The 11,277-nt window shown below is 45.8% G+C and overlaps 1 protein-coding gene across 1 annotated transcript; it reads right to left on the bottom strand.

Annotated features, from left to right (window-relative positions):
- Positions 1-6,798: 6,798 nt before the first annotated feature.
- Positions 6,799-8,849, bottom strand: LOC128298640 (uncharacterized). Its single transcript, XM_053034410.1, has 3 exons — positions 8,681-8,849; positions 7,406-7,460; positions 6,799-6,901 (listed from the first exon to the last, which is right to left on the bottom strand). The coding sequence occupies exons 1-3, from the start codon at positions 8,847-8,849 to the stop codon at positions 6,799-6,801; spliced, it is 327 nt and encodes a 108-aa protein (XP_052890370.1).
- Positions 8,850-11,277: the final 2,428 nt, after the last annotated feature.

The raw sequence follows: 11,277 nt of genomic DNA on the forward strand, positions 1-11,277 counted from the left end.
TGTACCATCGAATCGCGAGCATATCCGCAAGGCCTCCTAGTTTTCAGTGTTCGATTCTAACGCTGTGCTGTGCTTGCCTGCCTGCCTTCCTGTCTACGGGTACGACTTCAGCAAGCCCAAAAAAGGGCCAAAGTACAGCCAGCAGAGTGAGCGTTGCGTTCCAAGCCAAATATAAAAAGGGGCAGATGCAACGCTCCCAAACATTACAACGTTGCCGCTGTTCACGGGAATTTATGTTGGCCCGTAAAGCAGCACATTTCCCTACCCTGTCATACTTGTGCGTTATACAGTGGAAAGGAAGAAATGCAGCATGTGCGCGGTTTCTTTTGGTCGAACATCCTTTGGGACAGACACTCCTGCAGTTTCTACGAGCAGGCAGGCGATCAGCATCGAATCATATTCTCTTTTACAATTCCAACGACACTCTTCCCTGTTCTGTCTGTCAGCTATTTTCCGCCCAGAAGATTTTTTTGGCAATCGTCAGCGTAACGCCCGCTTGCGAGCACGTGGTCTTCCGCAGATGAGTAAAATTGCATGAGGGGATGTTCTTACACCAAGGGTCCTCCTGGTGTGTCTGGGACAGGATCTTTCCCGAACATAAAACAAGTACTTGATTTTGATAAATCTACGCAAACGGAATTCAATTCAATCTACAATGCTCCTCAAAGTAAGTAAATCCTTTGTACGGCGATCAGTACGTTTGTCGAAATATGTTAATTTTTCATTTCCATAAACCGTAAACAGTCATGATGATCATCCAGACATTGGACCATCGTTGCAGTACCGTATCATGATGTACCTTTCCATCGAAATAAAAAAAATCGTAAATCCGCTCTGAAATGTGAACAAGTAGATGTCTTAATTTTCAATCAAACCCAGACGAAACTGGCTACGAAGCGTGATAACAACAATTCATCCACTTTACTTCAAAATTACTTCGATAATGGCCAATTATAACGTCTTGAAGATGGCCACCCAACTGTTGATTGAACTTACTAGATGTTAACAGCAGCTCAAAAAGTTCTACTTCTATCTGCCAAATACTCCAACTAGTTTGTGATTAATTCTACTCCTACACTGGACAATCGTAAGACAATAACATCGCTTCAACATAATCCAAGACGGGCAATATTCGCGTTACTTGAGTTTTGTTGAAGATGACAGGATAAGAGTTTTTGAATGGTGACAGTTTGTGAAATTAGATAGTGACGCATTTGTAGCGGGACCGGTTTCTGATAAGACTGAATCATAACGTTACTCTTCAGCTATGAATAAATGACTTAATATTCAGCTATTATAAATGGCCATTGAATTCCAAGATCTCCAAAATGGTAGTTCCTCAAAAAAGAAGAAATGCCAATAGTACGCAAGTTACGGTCGTGCCGAGATAGTGCACCTCGTCCATTTCAAAATGATCGTCGTCAACTGATACTTTGACTTCCTGTAAAACCTTATCACGTACAGAATCGCCACCAAGCAGTTACTTCGATTTTTTTGCACTGATCATCAGAGACCCTTTAGATCCCTTGCTTCAGTCACGTGAGATTCTAACAGTATGCTTGGCACTCCACCTTGTATGAGCTTCATTCATTGTACAACAGACACATGTATTAATTCCGGATTACTGCGGTCCTCCATGGCTCATTCCAATCTATGCTTTCGTACGCAAATGTGGAGCTTTTAACATTAAAGTGCAAATTGTGTAAATGTGTACAATCAGCCGTTGCATCATGACGACAGAGCCCGACACTGGACCCATGTTAAAGAATGCTCCTTCCAGTCCAACATATCAGCTGTCGAGCAACATTTCAGTGGTCGAACATTTCTTTGAAGAATACCGGTGGACCTGTTATATTATGAATGTCATCAACTCTCTCGTCCACTTCTCTCCGAACTACATGTAGTTACGCATTTTCAACATCAGATCCATTTAAGCATTTATTGGAGAACCACCCATATTACTTCTAGTTACTTCGACAGAATTCTTTCACTGGAGTGTAGTTTTTCAAAGACTGGAGTCCTAATTTCCAACTTTCGGAAACGCGCTACAGTATTCTCTTACATTTTCAATACATTATTCATTAATTAGGTTAATGATTGTTCGTTCTACTACAATAAAGTAAATAGCTGAAAGGATATTGTAATGTCAAACAATGGTGGGATTACTAACTCTATTTACAGGTGCTCTGATACATTGGTCTAATATTGGCTTGCAACGGCTGAAAGTTGGGATTGACGTATTTTAAAGTACAATTTTTCCCACTTTACCGAATACAATAAAATACCAATTTCAATGCGTTAAATATAAAGTGGCTCTAATCTAAATTGCAGTCATTTTCCCAAGTTAAGCGACACTAGAGTTACACAAATTCGAGATACGCGAAACTCAAAATTTTGAAAGTTCGAGTAATTTTGTATGTGGAATTTTTTATTAGTCAATTTTCAAATTTTCCCAAAATTACGTTACGTTTTTAAATTATAAACATAAATTTTGGTAAAAAAAACTTACCTAATTGTCGAAATAAATGTAAACATATAAATTATTATGCAAATTATGCGTGAAAAGAAGTTATCGATTTTTGCATACTAAATATAAACGATTTCTTAAGGGAATTCGAGTTACGCTATTTGCTCTGGCACACATTATACGCGTAACTCGGGAAAAGATTGTTTGGCGTGGCGCAGTGACCGGTGCCACGCCCCTTGTCCTGACCCCTTCAAGATATACATTTTGCACCTATTCATTTTGATTGAAAAACATTAGGACCTGTACTTGTTCATATTTGGTTTATAGAAATGAAAAATTAACATATTTCGACAAACGTACTGATCGCCGTACAAAGGATTTACTTACTTTGAGGAGCATTGTAGATTGAATTGAATTCCGTTTGCGTAGATTTATCAACATCAAGTACTTGTTTTATGTTCGGGAATGCAGATCCTGTCCCAGACACACCAGGAGGACCCTTGGTGTAAGAACATCCCCTCATGCAATGTTACTCATCTGCGGAAGACCACGTGCTCGCAAGCGGGCGTTACGCTGACGATTGCCAAAAAAATCTTCTGGGCGGACAATAGCTGACAGACAGAACAGGGAAGAGTGTCGTTGGAATTGTAAAAGAGAATATGATTCGATGCTGATCGCCTGCCTGCTCGTAGAAACTGCAGGAGTGTCTGTCCCAAAGGATGTTCGACCAAAAGAAACCGCGCACATGCTGCATTTCTTCCTTTCCACTGTATAACGCACAAGTATGACAGGGTAGGGAAATGTGCTGCTTTACGGGCCAACATAAATTCCCGTGAACAGCGGCAACGTTGTAATGTTTGGGAGCGTTGCATCTGCCCCTTTTTATATTTGGCTTGGAACGCAACGCTCACTCTGCTGGCTGTACTTTGGCCCTTTTTTGGGCTTGCTGAAGTCGTACCCGTAGACAGGAAGGCAGGCAGGCAAGCACAGCACAGCGTTAGAATCGAACACTGAAAACTAGGAGGCCTTGCGGATATGCTCGCGATTCGATGGTACACTTGTGTGCGTAACATAGACGGTCGTTGTGCGTGCCGAGGACCACCTTCCGGCGAAGGGAAGACCGTACCCTGTGAGAAAAGTATTGTGATCGGAGGGAAACATCAGTTTGCATTTTGCTGAACTAACGACGAGAACGAACATTTTCAGTTCATGTACTCGTTTTGCTCATGGGGGACTCTGTGCCGGAACAGCTCGCACATGCCCATTCCTTCCTTTTTTTGTTAACAAAATCAGCTTCTCTTTCACTCCAGTTTGCAGTGCCATGGCACATTAAACAAATGTGACCACTGCCCTAAAATGCTGCTAGCCCAGGTACGATTAGGAGGGACCGCACTTCCCGAATCGAAGAAAGGGAATGCTGCGTTTCAGTTGCTCAATTCCCCACGACATCCATCCTTTTCCCGTGTCCGGGAAACGTAGGACCCCACCATAGAGATTGATCTGGCGTTTATTGGAAAAAAGAGGGTGTGCACGCTCACTCTGCAATACCGAGGCATTATAATATTAAAGTTAAAATTTCCAGTTGCATAGACATATGATGGATGTCTTGATATCTATGGCAATTTTTACTAACGAATCGAAAAGGATCAGTTTGCGTATAGCCTGAATTAATCCCACAATTCTAAACGTCCTTATGAACTTATAGTTTATATAAATATACTTAAAAAGTTTTGCTCATTGCTCTTCGTTAATGTTGTTGTCAAGTAATGATGCTCAATTGATGTCCAGTAAAGTTGAATCAACACATCCACAACACATATTCCAGAAACCACAAATATATTGGCATCAGCGCCATCATTTCATTGACGCCTACAACGCCTCTTCTATCCAAGCGGACGAGCCCAACAAAGACAAACGAGGCTCGTCCGTTCAGAGGCGGATGAAGTTCCTTGAAGGTCCTAAGCAGAAAGTTAGTTGGGAGCTCCACCAGTGCACTATGAGTTGACTATTATAGCCTGACCTCTTTGCGCTACTGATGTTGACTTACTTTGGGGCTTGACTCTCTTGATGATGGGAACCCAATCGGCCCTGCTTCGTTTGGCGTTAAATCATCCAGATTCTTTCAATTTCTCTGGGTTCCCGCAGTCGCTTAGTTCGCTCTATGGATGATCCGCCTCTGCAGTAATGGATTTTCCAATTCAGGATCCTCTGTGATAGTTTCCAGGTATCTCCTCTACGAATGGGACGAATCGACCTTGTAGAATTTGAGAAAACTTCTGGTGCGGTATTTTGATACCGTTACACCTCTGTCCTACATTAAAGCTTTTTCTGCCTTCCTGTGTATGGTATAAATGACACTAAGATTCCAATCACGAGCCATCGACTCGCATAGCTCAGAGATAATTCTATGAATATGAATATTATATTTTAGTGGTTCAACTACTTCATAATTGACCAGTTTGGCTAGCAAGCTAGCCTTCAGTGGATTCGCTGAAATGCGACGAACTAGGAGCAGACCAACCCCAGCAGCTTCTCAAATTCCACCCAATTACCCTGTCTTGAATAGCGCATTGTGCAATACCCATGGATGGAAATGTCCAGATGCATGTACGTGGATAGATCAATAATATGAACATACATACAAATAATGCACCACCTTTAGGAAAAAAACACTCTAAGTACTAGTCAAAACGTGGCCTCAGATGCTTCAATCTACGCGTTTACATACTTACTTATCCGGCGTTAAATCAATTTTGGTCAATCCAGGATTCCTCTAAATCGCACAAAGTCTAGCGCCGTCGTCTGCCAATCCGTTATCCCGACTGTTAGCGTGAAATACCCTACGTTGTGTTCTGTTTTATAATAAAAATCCAAACTCCTTCCGTTGATTTCTTCTGTGTTTTAATTAATCTCTTGTCATCAATCTCTTACAATGTGTTCTTCTCGAGCTCTTCGTTTGCTATTTGGCTGCTTTGATGAAAATCTTTCTTGTTATAAACTTTCCTATTCCTGTTGACATATATTGGATTCTTCTCTTCACAAACCTGACTCTGTTTTTAAAACTATTGAAATTCCTACACCGACCTTTCTGGCGGACGCATCAACGTCATCACTTCAGCTCAAATTTGGGCCTACCCACTTCCTTTGTAAGTTTGCCGTACTGCTCATGGAGTTCGTCATGGTAGTGGCTCATTCATTTTCCTGCCACACATAGGACACATGGACTAAGTACATGGCTCAGTGGTGTATATGAGTATTCGAACTATATAGTCCCAGCGTCGTTCGTCGCAACAGGTGTTATGAGTATAGATGTTTCCTCGAACATCATGTTATTGTCGGTGCTGACTTTTGACACAGGAAGGGTGAAATTTTGGACGGCTTCGAAAGTGCACTCACCTATTTGTACGTCACCCCTGCGTAAACTAGGTTTTATTTAACGTGGCTGCTGGTGGTGCCATCATGAATTTGATTTTTGCCTCGTTAATCTCCAATTCGAGGTTCCGCCACCTGCTCAATTATTTCGTAAGCATCCACGTAACCGAGACGTAAACCAATGATGTCTATATCATCATCGTATACCAGGATATGGATTTACTTATAGAAGATGTTCCCCAAAGTTTCCACCTCCGAGTCGCGGATGGCCCTCTCTAGCGCTAGGTGGAAGAGTAGACATCCTAGCTCATCTCCTTAACGCAAGCCTTTTTTTGATAACGGGGAGGGAACCTTCAAAAGGAACCCACCTAGAGGGGCTTATCGCGGCTAGACACCGCCCCTCGAGATGGGTTATGTGGGATTCATCATGAAGCTTGACCCGAGAAGTGAGTCAAGCAGCCGATGCGACCGCACTAAACCACTCCTGGACCTGATCCGAACCCTGCCGATGCGCTGATGTGCGTAGTACTCCATGCGGGGTCGTGTGTGCGTTGCACCCTTGCCGTTGCGCACTGCTGCGTCGTCCTTGTTGATCGCTGCTGCAGCCGCTTCGTGCCTTCCGTCTGCTGCTGCAGTTCCGAATCCACCCGTTCGTAGCCGCCACTCCCGGGTGGGGCCTAGCTTCTGCCGCTGCTGTGTTCCGTTGTCCTGGTGTTATTGGTTGGTGGTTGGTTGGTTGGTTGGTTGTTGGCGGGGAGCCGCTATTGCTGTCCCCGTTGATCCGCATTCCTTCGTCGCTGCTGCCGTCGTCTTCTGGCCGTCGGCGGACTCTCCTCATTCCACTTCCCATGTACTGCGGCTGGCACACATTTCCGTGGCAAGGTTGTCCATCGTCAAGCGGGTGTGGCTCTGCTGCTGCTTCTCGTGTTGTGCTCGCGCGAACCGTGGACAGTGGAACATCACGTGGTCGACATCTTCCACGTCATGTTCACACACCGGGCAGTTAGGCGAGCCCTCCAGAATACCTTTGTTGACGAAGTAGCTCCGCAGGAACCCATGCCCCGTTAGGACTTGGGTAAGATGGAAATCTATTTCTTCCGGGATTAGCCTCCTTGCCTTCAAACCTGGCGAACTCTGCTGCTCTGCGCCGGCTGTCCACTGGCGTTGCCCGCGCTCCATGGTCTCCGCTGCCGCTTCTGTATGTCTGGTGCTGGACCTCCCCTGCTTGCAACGCAGGCGGCGTTGAATGAGACCGTTTGGACGGCGCTGGTCACTCGAAGCACTCCGGTGCGATGCGTCCTTTGGACTTTGGTGCGGTGAATGTCCCTCTGTAGAAGCTTCCGTCCCACGCTGGCGCAGCGTAGCGGACAATGCTATTCCCGACTTTGACCAGGGGTCTCCTTCTGCTGCTTTTTGGACCACACTTGTTTGGCATCAGGGCGGTCAAGGCATTCGTGATACGAGCCGCCTTGCTCCAAACCTCCTCTAGATGTCGAGGTAACCCCAAGGTATTTGAGCGTCTTCGTGGATTCGATCGTGTGTGTCCTCGCCTGTAGTTGGCCTATCTGCGGGGTGTGATGGGTGCAAAAGATCACGTAGCCGGTCTTATGATGGGCCAGCCAGCGGCGGATCAAACGGTAGGCGGTGTAGGCGGTCGTCTGTCGGAGGCCCCAAAAAATTTGTGTAATAGTAAAAGGTGTATACATAGGCCCCCTTTCCTTAGGAAAGAGGGGGCCCCGAAGGGTACCACAAGAGGCTCCTGGCGAAATTTGACCGCGAATTAACAGCAGAGTTAATTTATAAATTGTGCTATAGCACAAAATCTAATTAAAAAGGTAAAAAATTTATCGAAAATATCTTCCTTGGTTATATAAAACATTTGTTTCTATTTGACTAGCTATATCGGCCCGGTTACACACACGGCTACGCAAGAGTAGCTATGCAGTATACTCAAACTCCTTCTTTATCGGCACGACATCCTCAGGATGTTTATGCCTACCATTTATATATTTTTTTACTTTATTTACCCGTAGGGTAGTCAGTGCTGCGTACGGAGGTTTGGTGGCCCAAATGAAATTTTTCCGTGGTCCTGTCTTGTGCAGACCGACTGCGCTACCAATACACCATCTGGCCGCCCCACGAACCCTTAAATGCCCTTTTACTTCAACCTATTCACGTATTTTATTTTTTGAACGGGATTTTTTTCATCTGTTCGTAAATGATCCTACCGTTAGATCCTAGAATAGAAACCATGCTTGTTTTCACTTCCGCAATATTCGCCAGCAATTGCCTTTGCGATACTCGTGGTTTGGTATTGTTTTCTCTCACCGATTGAACCGTGAAAATGTCCAGCCTGCGTGTTTCGAAACAGTATTGTGGTGGAGTATTGTGTTTAGAATTCCGATTGCCACAATTTTTGCAAGCTTGAAAGCCGGTAATGATGTTATAACCGACAAAAACTGTCAGTGTAATATTACATAGCTTGCATTGTCGTAGAATATGAATGAAATCATATTGCAATCATTAGAACTCTCTTTTCCATTTGATATTACAACCTCATGGTTCTTTGAATACCATTTCAGACTTTCTTGATTTTTACTTATTCGAAGGCCTTACTTATGATGGCCCTAGCGGACCATTTGAAGAAGATGATTAGGGGCGGCCCAGCGGCGGATTAAACGGCAGGCGAAGTAGACCCCTTCTTACTGCGCTTTTCGCTTTGTCTCATTTAAAGATCCTCAATGCCCCCCCCCCCCTCCTTCATAGTTTTTAAAATTAGAGGCCCCAACTATAATTCTGCCCTGGGCCTCCAAGCGGATTGATCCTCCACTTGGGCCAGCTGCAATCTCACTCCTCCCATCCAACGCTCGATCGTCTCCAGGTTCCTCGTAGCAAGAGCGCTGATGTCCTGCTTGTCCCGTCCAAGGAGGGTGAACGTCACTTCGTCAGCAAACCCGATGATGTCCGCACGCGTCCCGAACAGCTCCAGGCGGAGAAGGTCGTCGTACATGACGTTCCACAGTGTTGGCCCTAGAACCGAACACCGAGGCACGCCCGCCGACACTGGTAGCGAGACGAATCCTTCGCCCGTCTCGTGGTGGAGCGTGCGATTCTCGAAGTAGTTCCGCAGCATCGCCAGGAGGTACGGTGTCGTGTTCCTTCGCTGCAGAGCCTCTCCGATCGCTGTCCAGTTGGCCGTGTTGTACGTCGTTCTTCACGTCAATTGTCACCATCGCACACAGTCGGTCGTCCTTGCGCTTCTTGTCGAGTGCAACCTTTCCATTGGCGAGCACCCTATTGATGGCGTCTATTCGGCGAAGCGTCTAGCGTCCCTTTCGAAATCCGTACTGGGCGTCAGACAGACCACTCGTCGCATCAAGATGCTCCGTGAGTCTGCGCTGAATGAGTCGCTCCAGTACTTACCCGAGGACGCTCAGTAGGCAGATTGGCCGGTACGACGACGGTTCCCCAGGAGTTTTCCCCGTCTTAGAGAATAGCACTAACCGTTGCCTCTTCCATTCGTCCGGGAAGTAGCCTATCCGGATGTAGTGCTGGAACGTTCTCCTGAAGACACCGGGAAAGGCCGTCTGGATGTTGTCGTCGCCCGGGACTCGCTGCGGGTTGAGCGATTTTGAAATGCTCAACAGCTCCCCCTCGGTGACGGAATCCCGGTCGATGTCCTCGTCCGACAATCTGGCCGCTGCGGGCCACCCCATGGCCGACCGCTCCGGAAAAAGTTCGCTGACGATATGCTGAAATTTCGCTGGGTCCCGTTCCATCGGTACGCGCGCTCCAGTCCACTGTTGCTTCCTGAGCTTGTAGCCCGGTCCGAATCCGTGGGGCCCCAGCTGTTCAGGTAGCTGTTCGCCGATCTCCCTCTTGCTTCGCTTGACCGCTTGCTCCAATGCTGCTCTGGCTGCTGTACATGCCAGCCGTCGTTCCTCTCGCTGATCGTTCGTCCATGCTCTCCTGAGCCGTCTCCACATCCCGATGTAGTTGCGACGTAGCTGGGCAATCGCCTCGTTCCACCAGTACACCGATCGTCGTCCTCCTCGGGCCGCAGGCGATCTCGGAATCGTCGCGTCGCAGGTGGTTGTCATGGCCTGCGTCAGCTCGTCCGCCAAGAGAGTGTGATTGTGGATGTCCAGCGAGCCCATGACTTCAACGAAGAGGTTCTTGTTGAAGAATCGGGTCGCCAATCTACACTCCACCGCAGCGGCGGATCAAACGGTAGGCGGAGTAGGCGGTCGTCTAGGGCCTCGCCGTGTTGGGGGCCCCAAAAAATTTGTGCCGATTGTGCGATTTTTGAAAATTTTACAACAAAGTTAATTTATAGCAAAAAAAATTAATTTACAAGGTAGAAAATTGATCAAAAATATCTTCTCTGGTTATATAAAACATTTGTTTCTATGTGATAAATTAAATGCAGAGAAGAATATCGACTTTGTGACTTTAAAGTATAAACGAAATTGCACCAGTACCAGGACACTAATTTTCCCGTTGGTCGAGAAAAATTTCTTCGAAAAAAAACTACCTGTTTCCGAATGTATAGTACCAGGAGAGCATCCACGGAAGAGATAGCACCTAGTACAGCAATTTTGTTCGAAAACCGCCGAAAAGTATGCAATGTTTAAACACTAACTTTCCCGTTGGTCGTGAAAAATTTCTTCGAAAACTACCAGTTTCCGAATTTAAAGTACCAGGAGAGCATGCACGGAAGAGGTAGCTCCTGGTACTGCGCCGTAAGGTATGCAATGTTTATACACTAGGTATGCGCCGTAAGGTATGCAATATTTATACACTAACCTTGCAACCAACTTGCAATGTAAGTTTGGTGCATGCAAGAAACTTGCAGCAAGATGGCGCGCAAGATGGCGACCAACTTCGTACTTGCATGCAACAAACTTGCATGCAAGCTTGCATGCAAACTTGCATGCAAGTTCTTGCAAGCAAATTCTTGCATGCAAGTTCTTGCATGCAAGTTTGTATGCAAGTTTGTATGCAAGTTTGCATGCAAGTTTGTATCCAAGTTTGTATGCAAGTTTGCATGCAAGAACTTGCACGCAAGTTTGCATGCAAGAATTTGCTTGCAAGAACTTGCATGCAAGTTTGCATGCAAGCTTGCATGCAAGTTTGTTGCATGCAAGTACGAAGTTGGGCGCCATCTTGCACGCCATCTTGCTGCAAGTTTCTTGCTTGCACCAAACTTGCATTGCAAGTTGGTTGCAAGGTTAGTGTATAAATATTGCATACCTGACGGCGCATTGCAAGTTGGTTGCAAAGTTAGTGTATAAACATTGCATACCTTACGGCGCAGTACCAGGAGCTACCTCTTCCGTGGATGCTCTCCTGGTACTATACATTCAGAAACTGGTAGTTTTCGAAAAAAAATTTGTCCACCGACGGGAAAGTTAGTGTTTAAACATTGCATACCTTTC

The sequence above is a fragment of the Anopheles moucheti genome, chromosome 2, assembly GCF_943734755.1.
Source record: "Anopheles moucheti chromosome 2, idAnoMoucSN_F20_07, whole genome shotgun sequence".
In the NCBI taxonomy this organism is placed as follows: Eukaryota; Metazoa; Arthropoda; class Insecta; order Diptera; family Culicidae; genus Anopheles; species Anopheles moucheti.

Excerpts from the sequence above, each read along its gene's own strand:
- LOC128298640 (XM_053034410.1), bottom strand. The coding sequence starts at position 8,849 with ATGTACGACGACCTTCTCCGCCTGGAGCTGTTCGGGACGCGTGCGGAC. Across the intron at positions 7,461-8,680 it reads GATGGGAGGAGTGAGATTGC|GGCTGGCCCATCATAAGACC; the intron begins AGCTGGCCCAAG and ends TGATCCGCCGCT. Across the intron at positions 6,902-7,405 it reads TGCACCCATCACACCCCGCA|GGGCATGGGTTCCTGCGGAG; the intron begins GATAGGCCAACT and ends CAAGTCCTAACG.